The sequence below is a fragment of the Scatophagus argus genome, chromosome 1 (assembly GCF_020382885.2).
Source record: "Scatophagus argus isolate fScaArg1 chromosome 1, fScaArg1.pri, whole genome shotgun sequence".
NCBI lineage: Eukaryota > Metazoa > Chordata > Actinopteri > Scatophagidae > Scatophagus > Scatophagus argus.
The window spans coordinates 21,792,675-21,811,783 of record NC_058493.1 but is presented as its reverse complement, the minus strand read 5'-3'; the positions used below and the strand labels follow the sequence as shown (position 1 = coordinate 21,811,783).

The window sequence follows — 19,109 nt, the reverse complement described above, 5'->3', positions numbered from 1 at the left end:
TTAAAAAAAATTGGACTAGCCTTTGTAGAATTTACTTTTTTAAACTTGTTATATACTTATATATATATTGAGCCACTATCTTTAATTCAGTAAGGTATTTTTATTTTGTCTCAATATCCAGTTTTCATTCTTACAAGGTACTGATGACGTATCGTTTTATTTATTTATTTTATTTTTATTTTATTTCATTTTTTGATATCTTTTTCTTCGTGGGGCGCGTTTGGGCTTACAATAAATATTTCAATTTTAATTATGGATAGCAACTCTTTTTGCATTTTATTAATTTCACACATATTTCCACACATTTTCAGGATTATCACCATTAATTTGTAAATCAAACCGGAAGTCTCTTTCTTGGTCGTGGGCAGCGTCACTTTGACGCGTGCCGTCGAGGAGGGGGACGCTGGATAACACAGTTGACAGTTGGTAGAACTGGGCTAGACAAGTTGTGTGTGTTTGCTTTCAGTTTGGAGTTCAGTTATCGACCGCCCTACTTTCTCAGATCGACACTCCGGGAGGACAGATTCTTTATGAGTCCAACAGAAAGACTCAGCCGTGACCATGCTGAAACTAGCCGGAGCGACACTTTGTTTGTTGACTGTGTTTGAGTCAACTGTTTTCTTGGGGACTTGCTTACAGGCTGACGTTACGGGTTTTGGTAAGTAACTGCGTCAAACTCCCCAAGCTTTGCTTTCTGTTTAAGCAGTGACTTCTGAGCAGTGACTAAGCCGTTTCTCTCATTCACACTGGACCCATAATAACTTAGTCCGAAGAGGCGCGCCATGAATTCTGCCACCATAGTTGTAAACCTGCGAGACGAGAAAAAGGAGGCACACACACACATAACCCCCGCTTTCGGTGTAAGTGGTTAGTTAGTAGCCTAGTTTGGCAGGATTCCCTTCCCCCAGTTCAGTGTTATGCCGCTCCGTATGATGACATGTCAAATAAATTGCACACTCATCCCTGCTTCCCCGTCTGGCTCTGCGTGTCAAGTGTTAAATCCCCACGCAGCCCTCCTGTTATGTAGGCTGTATGTAGCTACTGTTTAAAGTTGTGCTCAGTAATAGTATACAACATAAGCCCGAATGGCTGTAATACAAGAGAGTGAAGCTGTCATACTTTTTCTGTTTAAGGAAGCCAAGTGTGCCAGCAAATTTTATTGGTTAGCTTCAGCTTTCGGTGTTATAAACCACAACTGTTTAACCAGATTATTATATATCAGTCCTTGATGCCCTTGTTGTCTTTATTTGGGTGACTGTAGAGGCACATGTAGATATACAAATCCGACATGATGATCTGAAAGCTGTTTCAAAGCTTTCTCCATACTTATATTCAAATGTAATTTAAAAATTAAACTGTGCTGAGTCTGAACGATTGCTGGAATCATGCTTAATGACCTTCCAGTGTGAGTTTATTTTAAAAATGTCTTTAAAACATGTCTCTATTTTTACTGCGTGTACACTCATGCATGCGTGTGTGTGTGTGTGTGTATTATTTCTCACTGTTTTACATATCATCTGAATAAATCAGTCTCTTCACAGTTTATTTCATTGACAGATGCAGTTCAGCTGTCCTTTGGTTGGACCTGCAGACATTTCTCTGTAATTGTTTTAATGTTAGCAGGAAAAGTAATTTTAAGTAATTGGTGCCACTTTTTTTTAGTGGAGGATTTTTGTTTGAGATTGTGCCTACATGGCGGAAACAGAAACTTGTTTGTTTTGACAGTGTTGTTCTCTGTGTCTGTCCCTTCGCCACAGATGAGGACGCTTTCACCATCCAGCACTCCAACACAAGCCAGTGTCTGGGTAGGGCGTCTTCGTCAGACTTGAGTCTCACCCAATGTGACCCAAACAACAGGTCCCAGCTGTGGAAGTGGGGTTCGAGTCACAGACTCTTCCATGTGGACACGTCCCTCTGCTTGGCGTTAGATATCCGCTCCAAGGCGCTGTCCCTGGTTGACTGTGGCTCCACCGTCCTGCTGTGGTGGCGTTGCCTGGATGGAGCTGTTTATACCATTTATCAGATGGGCTTGTCGGTCAGCAATGGCAAAGTTGTCGCCAAACGGGATGCTGTTGATGCTTGGCTAAGAGGAGGATCCCAGGACAGCATCTGCCGTAAGCCATACCACGGTGAGTGCGCTTTCTTTTGTCTTATATGAGAAAAAGAATACTAACATCCCGTGGATCTCAGCACTGCAGAAACTACTTCAAGCTGTCCACCATTATGAAGCTTTGAGGACCGCAGTGCTCCAGGAAATTATGAAATTTCGTTTGTATTGACTGTAATGCGCTGCACTCTGTCAGTGAATTCACTTCACGTGATGGTCATGTGATACGTTACACCCTTTCATATACAGGCTTTACACTTGCTTCCACTGGCTTTGTGTCACTTGAACAAACAGGTTCTTGTACATTTCAAACACTGTTTGGTGGCTTATCTTCATTCCTATCATTTATTACTCTTTTATGTCGGTTAGCAACATGATGGGTCGAATTCCAGAATAAAGAAATAGGACTTTCAGTGATTCAAAATGGCCTCTTTTGAATTTTGGGGGAATTACTTCACTTGTGTTTTATGACTGTGCACATGCAGTCATTCGGTTCTTGTGGTGAAGTGCTTTCGGTTTTGTTTTTTTTAGGTTTTGCTCTCAGTGCATGTCATTTAATGAAATGCAAACACAAGTATGCATCCATATGTATCCATGTATCCAAGAGTGAACATGGAAAGTGTCACTTTTTAACTCTTTCAGGTCCTTAAACTGCACATTTTTCAGTGTCTGTGGTAATACGTACAATTTACAATTCTATACTGACAGAATTGATGATTTCCAGTTGACTATTTGATTGTCGAACATTCATTTACATTAAGTCACAGTAACTGTAATTCAAATACAACTCATTTGTTATTTCTATAGAAATGAAAAAGAAAAAGATGTTTTTCTCGATGACTTAGAAAATAAGTGTGATTGCTGTGTTGGTGGCGGATCAAGTACTTTTAAATCCAAGATTTGCGCATGTCCGAATTAGATCTTTTTGTGCGCATGTGCTGACCCTCCATGCCGACTGTTGCCGTTTCCCCTGCTAGCATCTTACTTCTTTCTAACTACCCAATTTCCCCCCTGGGATCAGTAAAAGTATTTCTGATTCTGATTCTAAACATTTCATGATATTTTATTTCACTTTCTGTCTTTGAAACAACAAACTCATTGGTTTTCTGAACTAAGACAATTTTGATTTATTATTTTGCTCACTTGTTACTTCTTCGTGATTGAGTGTTATTTCTCATAGCGATGTTTTTTTTTTATTTACCAACAGACGGGACCCCATATAAGTTTTCGCAGGGGTTGCCTACAGTATGTAAAAATCTACATAGTGACGCCATCTGCTTGGCCCGTGTTTGTCCATCTTGAGAAGAAGTAACGATTTTGTGTACGCAACAAGACACCAAATTTCACTTTGGACAAATCACTGTCCTGGCTTGTTTTGGTTGACACAAATACCATAAGGTTGTACGAGGTCTTTGACTTTGCTCTTTGCTCTCCTCTCTTCTCTGTGAAGTTGTCCACACCATCGGTGGGAACTCTGCCGGCGCTCCCTGTGAGTTTCCCTTCAAGTTCAACGGCAGCTGGTATCACGGATGCCAACCAGATGCAGATTTCCCTGGACTGTCCTGGTGTGCCACCTCGTCGGACTATGATATAGACAGAAGGAAGGGGCACTGCCTAACACCTGGCATGTTGTGCTTTTATATTGTCATAAGTTTAATCGTTTGTATTTTTGACAAAATATTGTCTGGTTTTCCAGAACACTCCTATGATACCAGTGACCTAAAATGTAGATAGCAGACCTATTTTCTCTTGTCAGTCTTTTTATCTCTGTCACAAGTCATGTTAAATTACTTCCAGCATTTGACAAAACCTAAGAACACACACTCACACTGTCGCTTTGATTTTGTAGAAGAGGGTTGCCAGACTCTGTTTGCCGGGCCGGAAGGGGAATCCTGCTATGAGTTTGTTTCCACTGCCGCAGTGACCTGGCATGAAGCTTTGGATTCATGTCGTAGTCAGGGAGGTGATCTGCTCAGTGTGTCTGGGCCTGATGTTCTCCACTCCAAAACCTGTAAGACTGATTTTATTTCTTCTTCTTAATCTGTTCTTCTGTTTTCTGGTCAAAGCCATCCACTTCATGTAGGGCATGTTGGAATCATGCTTCATATCGCACACATTAATAACATGTATAACAATAAAAATTGTGATGGTAATTAAGCTGGCAGAGCTAGAAAACCACTTTTGGTGGAAAGAAATAATGATTAAAATTAAATCCTATTCAAAACAACAGGCCTGTGTCCCTCAATGCCCAGAAACATTCTTTTACTTTTTGAGAACTATGAAGGAAATTCTGAGGACAGGCCCTTCCACTCTGTTGTCGCTTTAACAAGCTATTTCGAGAAACAGAACAGAAAGAGAAACATCTATTTATGCATACCCTAACACCACAGAAAAAAAACAGATATGTAACTTTTTACTGATCTGAATTATATGTTATAATTGATCAGTATCACATTTTTCAGGCTTTCTTATTTAGTCATGTTTCTTTTAAAAGGCATGGTTTTGTTGCACAAAAAAAACTGTCTGTCTTATTTTGTCTTAGTCTCATTAGAATTATGTACAGTGTAACTTCTAAACGGCTCCACTTAATGACTTAGAATTAAGACTTAATTACTTAGGATAACAGCCTCATAAGTTGTTCTGCAAAGCACCAGTTAAAACAGGAACTGTGGTTTTGTTTGGAATTTCCACAAAATTTTCACACAAGGAGGTAATTGCCTGCCTGCAAATTCTGCAAGAGCAGATGTTGAGAAAGACACATATTTTTTTTTCCACTTATTCTACCTCTCTGTTTCTTCTTTTTTGTGGTTTTTCACTATGGCGGTGATCGTTATTGCAAGAAAACTGAGAGTGCTTGAAGTGCAAATTCACGGAAACCTCAGTAGCACATTTCAAGCACAGAGACAATGGGCAAAGCATAGAATGACTTTTAAAAACAGTAAACAACATAAACCAGAATTAAATCAATTAAGATAAAGTACAAAAAATAAAATATAAATAGTATAGGCCAGAAGCTCAGTTACAGTACAGTTAGCACTAGAAATATTTTAAAAGTCAAGTTTTGTTGTTTCAAGGATGCATTTCATTCCTCTGTTTTCAGTACTTCTCTGCATTTGTAGGTCATAAGCTTTAGAACAGTTAAAAACATGACGGTTTGCGTGGTTATAATCTATAAACGGTTATGTCTTGTCTTGAGGATGTCAGGCTGACCGTCCTTCATGAACCAAGCGCTGTCAGTGAAGTTTAAAGCTGACATCTTGAAGGATTTTAACTGCACCAGGACTCACTTGAGACTCTTTACAGTTTGATGTTCCACTTATGGCTTAACTGTTGTACGTTTTACCCTCTCTTTTCCTCTCTCTCCTTCATAGTCGGTTTATTGTGCATCCCTGTTTTTGTGTTTTGCTGTGTTGTTCTCACGCAAATTATCTCGATGATTGATATTATCTTAGGCTCTTCATTTCCTTTTTTAAATGTTTACATCACTTGTCCCTTGTGCTGTAACGTCGCGTTGTGCAGTTTTGGAGGGCCTGGATGGAATGCCTGAGAAGATGTGGATCGGCCTTCACCAGTTAGACACTTCTCAGGGCTGGCAGTGGTCAGACGGCTCCCCTCTCTCCGTCCTGCGCTGGGAAGACGGAGACGGTAATTATATCTTTTTGTCTGTTCCCTGTGTTTCCTTCTAATCTTAGTCCTACTTCCGAGCGTATCCGTGTGTGCTTGTTGATTTAGAAAAAATAAACGAGGTCAAGTTCAACAGTTCTTATTTTAAAAAAAATAATAATACTTGCAACCTCTTTGCAAGCATAGCTTCAGCATAACCATCAGCTGCTCACCAAAACCTGCACCTGTGTTTTGCAGCACACTGAAACCTGCATCCTGTTGTGATCTGCTGTTGTTGCTGCCCTTCTATAAACTAGAGACTTGGTGTCAGTCAGAGGAACAATGAGGCCAGTGTTTTAAAGAAGCTCATTGTGCCAGGGTTTTGGACACAGTGTGGCACTGGGATTGTTGCTGTTGCTGAATAACCCATTAATAGCGCTGAATGGAAGGCTTTATAAAACCTTCTTGCTATTATAATATGTTTGCTGTTATTTCTTCTGCCCTTGCTCTCACACTGCACCGTGAACATTAAGGATACTGCAGCCATCTGGCCTTCTGCTGATATGAGCCATGTGTGGGGGCCATAATTTACAACATGTCAGTGTTGCTATTAACAGCGCTAAGTTGAAACGTTACCGCAACGTAAGACGTATCTTACATTTCACCTCTCTGTGAAACACAGCTGATTAGCTGTAACCTAGATAGATGACCAGTTGAAAATACCACTCCTTTGCTCTGCTCTCACAGATGGTATGTGATTTTATGTTTATTTAATGTGTGTGGGGATGTGTTTGACAGGAATGCCGTCCACCCCCGTGCTCATTGAGTCAGATTGTGGAGTACTGAACTCCAATCTCAACTATGAAGTCCAGTCGTGCAACAAACGGCTGCCGTACATCTGCAAGAAGAGCGTCAATGCCTCTAAAACAGCAACAACAGGTAGGTGAGCTGCTGCCCTCACCTTTCTGCACTCATATTTCATCTGAGTCGTTCTTTAATAAGACTCTGTAGCATGTTAGTGGCTCTCAGGGGCTGTACTGTAGGCAAGTGTGATGTTAACCAGCTTGGGTAAGCGTGTTTGTATGCTCATATTTGCTACTTTGTAAACTGATGACAGTGTATTTAATTTGGCAGGTATTTAGTTTAAATAACAATCCATCCAAAAGGTGCTGAGATACTTTAGCCTGGACAAAAGTGGTCGACTGGCTGGCAAGGTTACAGATCTAGAAGTGTCTCTGGCATCCTGTACATTGATACAAGACATCCAGCATGACAGAAGTGTTTGACCCAGCTGAGGGATGAAGTTACAGGACTCCCTCCCAAAAGTGTGCCAAAAACTGATATAAATACACACAGTGATGCTGTAGGTTTCTTCTCCTTCTTTTTGGTATTTAACAGCGGTTGGGACTCATCATATTAGATGCTTTTCTTCATGTTTACATGTGATATCTAGTGTCTCCTTTGGAAGTGAGATCCATTGGTTGTCCTTCTGTCTCACCCTTTTCCTGTTGCACAGATTATAAAGCCCATTCAGTCAAATAAACCGAATCTGACTTCCCCTCACAGGCTCCGTCTGTCTTCCTCTTTCTCTGCAGAGTCTTTAGTATATAAAGAAACAGTGTGTGCGGATGGTTGGGCCCCATGGAACGGCTGGTGTTACAAGTTAGTGAAGGACAAACCTCGAAACTTTGAAGATGCCCATCTACACTGTAACAACACAGAGGGAGGAGGAGGAGGCTTTCTGGCCAGTCTCCACTCTGTTGACAGTAAAGAGATGATCAGTACTAACTTCCACGCAGGTAAAGCTCTCATTTTAAAATTTCTTATTTTAATTTCACTTGGCAGTGAGTCCTGAAATAAGTCATATTTCGTAGAACAATGAAATAACTCCTTAAGGGTCACCTGAGTCTGTGGATGTCATGAAACAAGCTAATTGACACTCTACTGCCTTATTTATTTATTTATTTATTTTGCTTGATTTTAGACATTTCTGTGATGTGATATTCCTTTGTGTGTTATCGGTCTATCAGATGGACAGTTTTTGGATGTGTGGATTGGTCTGATCGGTAGCGGCATCACCCCTACTGTCTTCAAGTGGATCGACCAGGCACCTGTCACCTTCACCTACTGGGACCCAAACCAACCAGTTCAGCCCACTCAGGATACCAGCTGTGTCTTCTACTCTGGCAAGGTGTGTTTGTGGGTCTGGATATGAGTGCAGGCGTTTTTTTTGGTAATGCCAGACTCTGTTGTTGCGTTCTTATGATCTGCTGTACAAATTTGTTTATTTTGGGCCTGAAAAATCAAACCTGTGTCTTCTCTCCACAGACTCATGGTTGGCGGGTTGGGAACTGCACACAGAGGCTTCCTTTTATGTGTCAAAAGAAAGGAGAGATCAAGGAATCAGAAACCCAGACCGGATGTCGCTTTGAGGATGTGAGTATTATTTAAATTATGTGAATTTGCAAAACAAGCCTGTGTTATTTTGCATTACTCTCTTCCATTTTGTTGGCGACTGACATCATGAGCTCATCATATTATGTAATTTAGGTCTGGACTCAAAGGTTACATATACATCACAGACCTCAATGCTCAGTTCGTTTTTTACAGATCAAGTTTTGGTAAAATGTGATCTTTTTGTTTATATATTAAATTGCAATTTGCATCTGGCCTTCCATGACCTGCATGCATATGTGAGCAATAATTCTGAAATCATGAAAAGAACTGACTACGCGGGTACAAGCTTGTATTGTCCTTATATTACTTGCTTTCAAAGTCATATGATGTTTGGCAAGCTTTTCAGTAATGAAGAGGCAAAGTCTTCAAAGTCTGTGACTGTATGAGCAGCTATTGCCTGAATAGAACAGATGTATGAATGCAGTTGCTTGCAGGTGAAATGTAGCTCAAGTCTTACTGCTGTAAATTCCTCAGGGTTGGAGGAGACATGGTAACTCTTGTTATCAAGTGAACAACAACCCAGTGTCCTTCAAAGACCGCTGCAACATCACTATAAGAAACAGGTAGGAGCCGTTTAGCTGCCGACGCGGCTGCTTGCTTACGTATGTCACCATTTCCATAGAAGGCTTCTATTGCATATGCTTCTTAAACGCAATTTGACCTGTCCCATGTGTGGACAGGAAAAAGTCACTCATGTCTGACTGCTCTCTTCAGGTTTGAGCAGGCCTTTATCAGCCGTCTTCTTGGACAGCAGATCAGCAAGGAGCCTCAGTATTTTTGGATCGGGCTGCAGGACATTAAGAACACAGGAGAATACCAGTGGCTGAGCCAGAATGGGTCCCCAGATGCAGTTACATACACCAACTGGGGCTGGTTTGAACCAGGTTAGTAAAAACCACATTGACATTGTGTAGGTACTGCTACCATGCATAGAACTGTATATTAAGATGGGTGATGTGTCTTCCTCCCACTGTACGAAAATGAAACCAAAACGCGCACTTTGAACTTTTAGTTTGCCCTGTGTACCACCAGGGGGCGATCAAGATGCTTTGGCTTCACTTTTGTTTAGCTGTCATGATGGCCATCCTTATTTCCAGGCAGTGGTACAATGCACTGTAAATCATATAATATATACCTTGTCTGAATGTTACCTACCTTCAGAGTTCTCATTTAAAAGACAGCCTCTTCTGTTGTATTTGTTAAAATAAATGGAATTCATATGGTCAAAAAAAACTGTATTAGCAGTTTCACACAGTAGACTTAACTTCTTTGTGTTTAATCTACATGTGGATTCCAGAGCGGGGTGGAGGCTGTGCAGTGATTTCCACTGCAAAACCCCTGGGCAAGTGGGAGGTGAAGAACTGTACCATTTTTAAGGCTGGCACCATTTGTAGAACAGATCTCAGTCCACCTCCAGCCCCGGAACCAGAGCCAAACCCCAACGCAACCTGTCCTGCGGGATGGATGTCCAGACCAAACATCAAATACTGCTACAAGGTGTGTGTCTGCATGTGTGTTTGTGTGTGACTGCCTCTTTGAACACCTAAGGCCATGTATACCTTTTCCACCATTGGGAGCCATATTTTTTTGACAAAGCTGGTAGTGGTTGTAGTGTTTAGTTGTAGTATCTTTATAGATCTTGGAAAGTATTACTCCATATGTGGGGAAGAAAATTCTATGTAGCTCTAGATAAATCTGTTAAACTGCCCCAAGGGAAGTGACTAGAGTGAACGTCGGTCGGAGCTGAAGACTAAAAGTATGAAAATGTGAGTTAATTAGTGAAGTTGCTTGCTTGCTCCTTGAGGCTATCGGCTCCAGGCTGCATTAGCTTCCACCACCATCACACACCCGAATCTCCAACTGAGCACTCAGAGGTTGAGTAGCTTTATGGGTAACGTAGGCAACAGGATTTGTGGATTTTTTGTTTTCTGATGCATTGATGTTGAGACTTTAATTTAGCTGTCCGTTGTGAGTATGAAAATATTAGAAAGGTGCACTGCTAAAGCACTGGGGTGCTCTTTTGTTTAAAAAAAAATATAGCACCGGTCACAGAGAACTAAACACAAACAGAATAACAAATCGCCATTAGTAGAGTGAAGCAAAAATACACATGTAACATACATATAATATGCTTGATATTTGTACAATAAGCTGCTTCTCCATTGGACCAATCAAAATTTTGACCTGTCTTGCGTAATCTCACATCTTTTTTTATTGTATAGGTTCCTCATCTAAATGACATGATCTTATTGCAACAGAATTGGTGCTCTTTACCATCCAGGCTGTTACTTCACTGGAGCTGTTTTACCGGCTGTTGTAAAATGTTCTTCTCAACACGGCAGGTGTTTCATGAGGAAAGGCTGAGCAGGAAACGTTCCTGGGAGGAAGCTGAGAGGTTCTGTCAGGCTCTGGGAGCCACCCTGCCGAGCTTCACAAATAATGAAGAAATGAAGGCCCTGCACGGCATCTTGAGAGACACCATCAGGTATTCATGCATGCACTACTGAACTACTGTTGAACTACTGCTCAATCATAGCTTATTTTGCGACCATCGAGGACTCATAAGTGAGAAGAAGGTGTGGATGTTAAATTCTACTGTGGATTATTCAGGGAGGCAGTGCAGAGAAGCCAATATGGGGAAAGATATCATCTCTCATACTAGTTCTTGTCAGTACGTTTGCTTCAGCGTTCTGGATGAGCTGGAGAGCCTTTTGAAGCCTGGAGCTGCCGAAATGAACGTGAAACATGTCGGTTTCTCTTCACTGGAACATACTCCAGAATTGAGCTTCTACTCATTGCTGGCATAAACATTCAGCACTTCACTTGAACGTTAAAATAAACACATGGCTCCTCCTGACTCACATTTCACACTTCTTTCTGTGAACAGTTGAGTTGTGGCTGTTGTGTCTAAGAATAAGATGTCAACATCCCCTTTAAAAGCACTAAAAATGCTTTTTTGATTTTCATTTTGTTTAGTTAAGTGTCATGAATGATGGTGGTTTGCTCTCGCTTTCTTGTTGCAGTGATAATCGTTACTTCTGGGTTGGCCTGAACAGGAGAGACCCAGCTGATCGCTCCTGGCAGTGGAGCAATGGCCAACCTGTGAGTATACCCCTGACCTTCAACCTTTGAGAAGACAAACAGGATCTGTCTTAGCGTGTCATTTTGCATATGGGATCATTCATTGTCTTATAGAAGGCAGTGAATTCTAAAAATTTATGAAACAAATCAAAGTTCTGTGAAAACAGTCAGGAGTTACATCTGTCCAGGTGTATTTCCTTGCATAAAAGCAGCTGCTTTTATAATACTGCAACTAAAACTGCACCTTTATTAATTTCTCTTATTGCGTTTATTTCTGAGTGTGACGTCTGTTGATTCATTGTCTCTGCATCAGGTGTCTATGGATATTTTGCACCACGATTTTCACGAGGATGACGCTTACAGTCGGGACTGCACTGCTTTCAAGGTGAGTCGGATTTATCCTAATAGATGGATTCTTGAAAAGAGAAATAAATAAATACTCATTTTGCCTTTGTTCTCCATTTTCATATTCAGTTGTTTTGTTTGTTTTTTTTTTAATTTATTTTTTCTTATCTTTTTGCATGTTTTTCAGTTTTTTCAGTTTTTTCATGTAGCACAGTAAGATCTTACAGATTGTACAGCTTGACATATGAGTCAAGGCCATTTGTTCAGCTGTTTGTGGGAGTAATGAGGAGAGCTGCAGATGAAATCTGCACCTGTTGATTTCATGTCCTGCATGCTGTCTTGAAACAGAATCCAAGCGGAGCCAGCCGGTCAGAACTGTGGTTCTGGTCTCCGTGCACTGATCTGGCCATGACGATAATTTCTCTTTGTTTATTTGACTCTGTGTTCCACACAGAAGGAAATGACAGCTGATTGACTCTTGCTGTTGCCCTCCATTTAAGAAGTGGTTTATTATTTTTTTTAATCTTTAGTTTGTCTCCTTACTGACTGTCTTGTCAGAAAGAGAGAGAGACTGTTTCTTCTTAAACTATCGCTGAACTGCAGGGAACATGGAGTGCTGCAGTATCACAGTTACGAAAATGCTTTTCTTTTCTTTCTAAATTTCTTTATAATAATAACGATGCAAACAATCTGTGTCCTCAATAGACAGCGAAGAGCACCTTGAAACACCTGTTTGTGCTCCTGTTCCACGACATATCCCCCACTCCTTTCTACGCCACACCATTTCACTGCGATGCCAAACTAGAGTGGGTCTGCCAAATACCCCGCGGTAAGAATACACATGTAGGCACTGCAGTGAGGTGTGACGTGTATGTGTGCACAAAGCTAAGGTTGGTTTTTGTTTGGGGGATCGCTAGAATTTTGTGACCACACAGAAGTTGACACATTTCAAGACAACGATGAAGCAGAGAAAGAGGTTTCTCCACGCGTGATTTAAAAACCATATGGCCTTAAACATAAATCTACTGCAACATGATCTTGTTATTTGTGTTTCTGGTTCTGTTTTGATTCTAAGTCATTCTCTGTTGATGCTTTAACAGGAAAGACACCAAAGACCCCAGACTGGTACAATCCCGGTAATGACCAGATCTTTCCAGAATCAGCATTGAAAACCTTTCTGAGTCTGTAATTTGGATCTGCTAGTGGGCGTGATTTCTTTCATGATTTTAGAGATGTTTGTTTTGTATTTCAGGTGGGCACCACGAGACATCAATCTTCGTAGATGGAGCAGAATTTTGGTTTGTAACTGAGCCTAAGCTAACTTTTGAGGAGGCAAATCTCTTTTGCAATGCCAATGACAGCAAACTGGCTACGCCGCAGAGCACAACTGCTGCCGAAAAGATCCACAAATACCTGAAAGATGTAAGTGACAGGAGACTGTAAGGTGTGTGTGTGTGTGTGTGTGGTGTCAGTATGTGTTTTTGTGCTCTGTTAGTTATTGCTGCTACACCCGTTTAGCTCTCAGTTATGTGAGTACACGTGCAGGATGCAGTGATAATGGTGGCAGATACACCACGCGAAATTCACAGCTCACAGTTCTGAAGCAGTAGGTGCTTGATTTCAGACATGGGAGACAAAAGCAGGTTTCTCATTTGTAGACAATGACTGTTGAGTTTGCTGGATGACTAAGGCTACGCCTAAAACTCCCAAAAAATCGTCTCCAGATGACCTTTTCAAATGTTACAAGCTAATTCATTTTAAAACAAAAACCTAATGGTTTTAATTATGTGCTTGGTGAGAACATACATGACGTTGGATTAAAATGCTGTGGCCAAACTGGTTAGTCAGACATGCTTATTTATGCTGGGAGCAGATAAATATGCTATTTATTCCATTCCTGATACTGCTGTGCTTGTATTGTTCGTTTTGTAAAGGGTGAAAAACTCACTATGTTCCCTCCACCCTCCAAAGTCTTAGTTATGGTTCTGAATAATCGCTATTTGGTGCTGTGGTTTAGCCAGCGGTCAATTTATTGAACTGTGTATGCATTCAGGTGACATTAACTTGGGTCCGTTAAATCTCACGAAATGCCTGTACATGTAAGAGCATAAAGGGTAAGAATTATTATAAACTGGGATTCTCTGTTTACATTTTTTTTCCTCCCCATGGGCATTCATGGTTGAGCCTAAGCTGAGCCTAATGACCAGGGAAATTCTTTCCACAATCTTCTGGTCATGGAAAGCTGGCAGTCTTTCATGACAGTGCACCTGGAAGCAGAATAAAATAGAGCAAAATTCTGCCTCCAAGTTAACAACTAAGAAAATGAAAACATCATCGTCATGAAAGCTTAGCTTAGCTTTCTTCACAGTTCATTAAAGCTCACCTGCAAAATTCTTTTTCTGAAACAGTGAGATACAGCCTGTCTCGGCTGCTGCATTTTGGCCTTTCTGTTTTTATTGCTGTTATTTTATTTATTGTTCAGTTCAGGAACAGTCAGGCATTTTACATGAATGACACGTTGTTGTACTAAAGCTTGCACGCTTTCTGCAGATATCAAGCTCTCCCAAGCAAAGCTGGTGGATTGATTTGCGACAGCCCGGGCGGATATTCCCCATGACGTAAGCCAGTACAGTCACACACATATGCTGGTCACGCTGTGTGTCAAGCAGATGCGTTTACTTGTGTACATGTGGTAAATAAATCACAGTGTGTGTGATTAAAGTTGACTGAAATAATATATGTTTCAGGTACACCCAGATGTACTTGTATCACTCACTTTTCCTGGGCAGATGTTCCTCCCTCAGTCCTGAAAGCATCTTCCCAGGTGAGTGAACATGATAGTCTGATTAAGGATATACAGAATGCAACTTCTAACCCAGTCAAATTTAATCAGATTTTAAAGATATCCATCTCTATGGTTAAGAATGTAACAGACAGTATATCTTATAGGCCTAAATAGTTTTCTTTTATGTTAATAGGCTTTGAAAATAAGGACAGTCAAATGTTGTGCTCTTTTGTTTTTTGGCCAAAATGAAACATCAAAATTCAATAAAAATCAGGTTCAGCCAGCATAGAAGCCAGAGAAATAGCTTCAAGGCACTGAAAATCTGTTTTCTCAGTCAGTCATTAAATATGAGATAAATATGAAATGCTCTGCAAAAGTTAGATCAGTTTTGGTTATTTTAAAGAAGAGATTATGTGCATTTGGGTTGTTGTGCTTGCTCCTCTGATTGGTTGGAGGTGGGTGGGACTCAAAGTCAGGTCACGTATTTCCATGCAACAATCAGAGTTTAGTAACATCAGTATTTTCATCATAATCTTGTGACAGTTGTGGGTTTTGTTTGCTCTGGTTTTTGAAGTGTTCGAGGCCTAACGCAGATATCTGAGGGTGCTTTTTCCAGTCTTAATCTCTACTTTTTCACTCTCAGGGATAAATCTTTAATCTTCTTCAGGACTAGTTAAGATTTTAAACCAAGTTTTCAGTGGCTTTAAAGCTGTTTTTTTTTTTTTTACAGAACTACATATAAAACTGCCCTCTTTTTTTAACTACAACAAAAACAAAGCAAATATTCCAGTGCTTTGGAAACTTGTCCGGCGGTGCATAGAAAGGACTAATCTGGCTTTAATCCTGTCAGAGATATATATTAAAAAAAAAAAAAAAACTTTACTTGATTTGAATTATAGCAGGCTTGCTTACAGTCCCTTCCACTAACGCACACATTTAATGTCATATGTTTATTTGTAGAGCATGAGCGCAATTGCCGACAGCGATTGCCCTTCGTGTGCGAGAGGCACAACATCACGTCCGTGGAGGTAAACCCTCTGGAGCCTCACCCCGGAGGACTGCCATGTGAAAACGACTCCCTGTTCTTCAGAAATAAGGTCTGATCCCTCAACCCATTTAATACTGCATCTACATTTTAGGCACAGTGTCACACTCTTGAATTTCCCTCGAGATCAATAAAGTATCTATCTACCTATCTATCTATCTGTCTATCTACCTACCTACCTACACAGATTAACTTGTGCTCTTCATAGTAGCCCTACAATAATGTAACACACTTTTTACTCAAATGATTATTATGCTGGCGTCTTTTTCTTTCAGTGCTACAGACTGATGAAGAACACGACGCCCGTGTCATTCAAGTATGCCAGTGAACAATGTCAGTCGTTGGGCGGGACCCTGGCCACTATATCAGATCAGGTGGAGCAAGGTGGGCTCTGCTATTATTCTAGTTCTGTGGTTAATGCATCTAATTAACTGCCTGTCATTGACTCAGATGAGGTTAAATACCTTGTTTTCTTATGTCTTCTTACTGTATTGTACGTGTGTGTTTTAGACTTCATCACCACCCTTTTGCCGAGCCTCACAAACATGACCAAGATATGGATTGGTCTGAAAATCACAAGTGACAACCTCGAGTGGGTGGATCAATCCCCATTTAACTATGTTAATTTTAACCCCCTGCTTTTGGGCATGCACCGGGCTATAAAAGTCAATGTAAGTTTCCCTTATTTTCACTGCTTTGTTCACCAGCCTTGCACATAAAAGTATGTTTAGTTTAGTTAGTTCTGCAGCGTATACCTAAAAAGTTTTATAAGGCGTTTTGTAGCTCTCAAGGGAACTGCGTGAAAGCAGTCAAATGCTACGAGCTTAACACCTGAATTTTTGACTGAACTGTTGTGGGTCCGATTGCATTGTGGGTAATGAAGATGCCAGGTTTGTGTGAGATAATGTGTCAGATGAAAAGGAAAATGTCTCTGGTTCTGCTGCTTTTATTACCCAATCTGTCCACTGTGAGCCTGATAGTGTTATAGTAGCAAAGTGCTCGGTTTGTGGAGTACGTTTTCATGGAGAACCTCAGACATAAACTGTGTTTTATTGTGCATCATCTTAATCCAGTATGTATAAGAGCTACAAACTGTACAGACAGATGCAATGTGTTTGTTAATGTCAGCAATAGCCAGCAGTAGTTCACATTAAAGGACAATTTCAGACAGAAGAAAAAGCTTTAACTGTATTTGAATTCACATTATAATTTTTCTTAATACTTTTTTGTTCTTTCTTTGTAGGGATGGGATCCAGACAGCATGAAATTGTGTGTGTTTATGATCAATAACCCCAACTCTGCCATGCTGGGAACATGGGACTATACTTCATGTGCGCAAAATCAATATTTGTCCATTTGCCAGCACTATGCAGGTAAATCACTTCATAAAATCAAGTTCTTTTTATGTATATACAATGTTCTGAATTTCTCTCCCGTCAACTCAACAAAATTAGAGTTAAAACTAACAAATTATAATAATAATAATAACTTTATTTATATAGCACCCTTTGAAGAAGCAGGTTCCCAAGGTGCTTAGTTACCGTAGTTAGTGAAGAACACTCAAAATATGTTTATAATTATAATATGGGAGGCTGAATAAACACTTTCAGCTCGAATGATTATTATGCTGGTGTTGTTTTTTTCAGAGCTAGTAAATCCACTTGCACCCAAGGAAGATATTGAAGTCTCTGGCGTAACTTACGTGACCTGATGTTCATTAAACCAAAGATTCATCACTCGTTTCAGATAAAGTAGAGACGCCTCGGGTCTCCACCGAGCCCTTCACCGTCAGTAACCACACTTTCCTGCTGCTTGTCAAAAACCTCACCTGGTTCGAGGCCTTGGAGCAGTGCAGAAGTAACAACATGTACCTGGCGAGCGTGGCCGACACCTTAGTGCAATCCTCCCTCACTGTGCACGTGAGACGCGCGCAGACGCCAATGTGGATCGGCCTCTTTAGCGAAGACGTAAGTGCACCGAAGAAAGCCCGACTTTATTTCAAACAACTGTTTTTGCGAGATTCTTTTCCAAATGCCTCTTTCGTCATTTGTTTCATGTCCAGGATGGGATCCACTACCGCTGGACCGACCACAGTCACACTGTGTTCAGTCGCTGGTCTGCTGAAGCCACCAGTGGCTCATGTGTCTACCTGGACACCGACGGATTCTGGAAAGCCACCGAGTGTGAGGACGAGCTAGGAGGAGCTATCTGCCACAAACCACACAGTGAGTAGGGAAACTGAATAGACATGGACGGAATTCCTTGTTGTTTCACCTCATACGTCTAATACCTGACATTTCTTCTAGATAAGCAAAATCTCTCAGGAATATTTGCACATTTTCTAATGGATCTTCTATGCCTGTGGGTGTGTTGTTACAGCATGATGATGGAGAATAGGACTTAGAGTTATAGTCAGCTGTAGCTCAAAATGTTTAGAGCACAAGGTTGTACAGAAAGCTGTACAGTGTAATGTACGCTGTACAGCTTTCTGTACAGCCTTGCTGGTGAGACAATGTACAGTCTGTTGTAGGGGAAATTTAGAAACCATAGAAGCCATATTTGCCACATTTGGCACAAGCTTCTGTGAGTATTTCAAAAAGATGGGATGGGATGTCTTGTTATAAGTTAACGGAGTCTCTACAATTGAAAGTCTGGAATATTCATGGGTTTTTTTTTCTGTTGTGAAAGCAGATTTACAGAAGAATAAAATGATAGACGTATTGCATTTTGTTTGATATATTTCAAGTATGGGGATGCAGGGTTGCTGTTTTTTATTAAATCATTTTTTGTCACCATTGTCTTACATTAATTTAAGCCACATTAAATGTCAGATTATTATTCTGATTTTAAACCTTGTAAAAATCTTGTTTTTAGACATGTTTTTTTCCTTTTGGTTGTCCTTGGTTGTAAACCTCTTCCTAACTAAAAAGAGCACTCTACAATAACAATACTTCCTCCTCTACATCTTGTTTTAATCTTTTTCTCTTGTGTCTCTAAAATCTCCTCCCTGTGTCACTTTGCCGGGAAGTCCTCATATTTTGAAACCTGAAAAAAACGAAACTTATGTATTACAGATGAGAGCATCGCCACACCTGAGGATGTCGCGGAAAAGTGCCCCCATAAGATCAATGGTCCAAACTGGATCCCCTTCAAGAACAACTGCTACTCCTTCCAGCTGGTCGCCTCCAGATGGGAGCAGTTTGATAAGGGACTGATTCACGATACCTGCAAAAAACTAGGTAAGAATTTTACAGCATTGGGCGCATGTGGAGGATGGTTTACGACACCAGCCGGTTTTATTTACAGAGCCCGATATCACAACTCATAATTTGCTTCAAGGGGCTTAACACTCTGTGCAGCATACAACATCCTCCGTCCTTAGACCCTCGACTGGGACGGGGAAAAAAGTTCTGAAAGACTGATGTTGCTAATGATGTTGCATTTATATTTCAGATGAGGGTGCAAGCATCCTAACAATCCGTAATGCAGAGGAGAACGAGTTTATTCAACAGCAACTGGAACCGTTTAAAAGCCTGGTCCAGTTCGTGTGGCTGGGGTTGTTCAAAGATGACAACGGTTTGTATTTTACTTTTACTGCAAATGTCTGTTTTAGTAGATGTGTTTATGGTTACTACATGTGGGTGCCTTTATGGGTATCTGTGTAAATGCTTTTTGTTTTTCAAGCT

General features: G+C 40.7%; 1 protein-coding gene across 1 annotated transcript in view; it reads left to right on the top strand.

Moving 5' to 3' along the window:
- The first annotated feature begins 363 nt into the window (after positions 1–363).
- Positions 364–19,109, top strand: part of ly75 (lymphocyte antigen 75) — a 23,891-nt gene continuing 5,145 nt past the window's right edge. The window contains exons 1-28 of the mRNA XM_046391314.1: positions 364–658; positions 1,758–2,129; positions 3,558–3,731; positions 3,957–4,118; positions 5,627–5,752; positions 6,509–6,649; positions 7,306–7,509; positions 7,741–7,901; positions 8,039–8,146; positions 8,642–8,730; positions 8,882–9,051; positions 9,465–9,664; positions 10,510–10,652; positions 11,191–11,269; positions 11,562–11,633; positions 12,299–12,422; positions 12,694–12,729; positions 12,846–13,015; positions 14,144–14,211; positions 14,341–14,417; positions 15,339–15,475; positions 15,699–15,807; positions 15,934–16,094; positions 16,667–16,796; positions 17,170–17,390; positions 17,486–17,648; positions 18,498–18,662; positions 18,877–18,999. Of these exons, the coding sequence (XP_046247270.1) occupies positions 562–658; positions 1,758–2,129; positions 3,558–3,731; positions 3,957–4,118; positions 5,627–5,752; positions 6,509–6,649; positions 7,306–7,509; positions 7,741–7,901; positions 8,039–8,146; positions 8,642–8,730; positions 8,882–9,051; positions 9,465–9,664; positions 10,510–10,652; positions 11,191–11,269; positions 11,562–11,633; positions 12,299–12,422; positions 12,694–12,729; positions 12,846–13,015; positions 14,144–14,211; positions 14,341–14,417; positions 15,339–15,475; positions 15,699–15,807; positions 15,934–16,094; positions 16,667–16,796; positions 17,170–17,390; positions 17,486–17,648; positions 18,498–18,662; positions 18,877–18,999 (3,982 nt within the window). The 5' untranslated portion in view covers positions 364–561. The remainder of the gene's footprint in view (positions 659–1,757; positions 2,130–3,557; positions 3,732–3,956; positions 4,119–5,626; positions 5,753–6,508; positions 6,650–7,305; positions 7,510–7,740; positions 7,902–8,038; positions 8,147–8,641; positions 8,731–8,881; positions 9,052–9,464; positions 9,665–10,509; positions 10,653–11,190; positions 11,270–11,561; positions 11,634–12,298; positions 12,423–12,693; positions 12,730–12,845; positions 13,016–14,143; positions 14,212–14,340; positions 14,418–15,338; positions 15,476–15,698; positions 15,808–15,933; positions 16,095–16,666; positions 16,797–17,169; positions 17,391–17,485; positions 17,649–18,497; positions 18,663–18,876; positions 19,000–19,109) is intronic.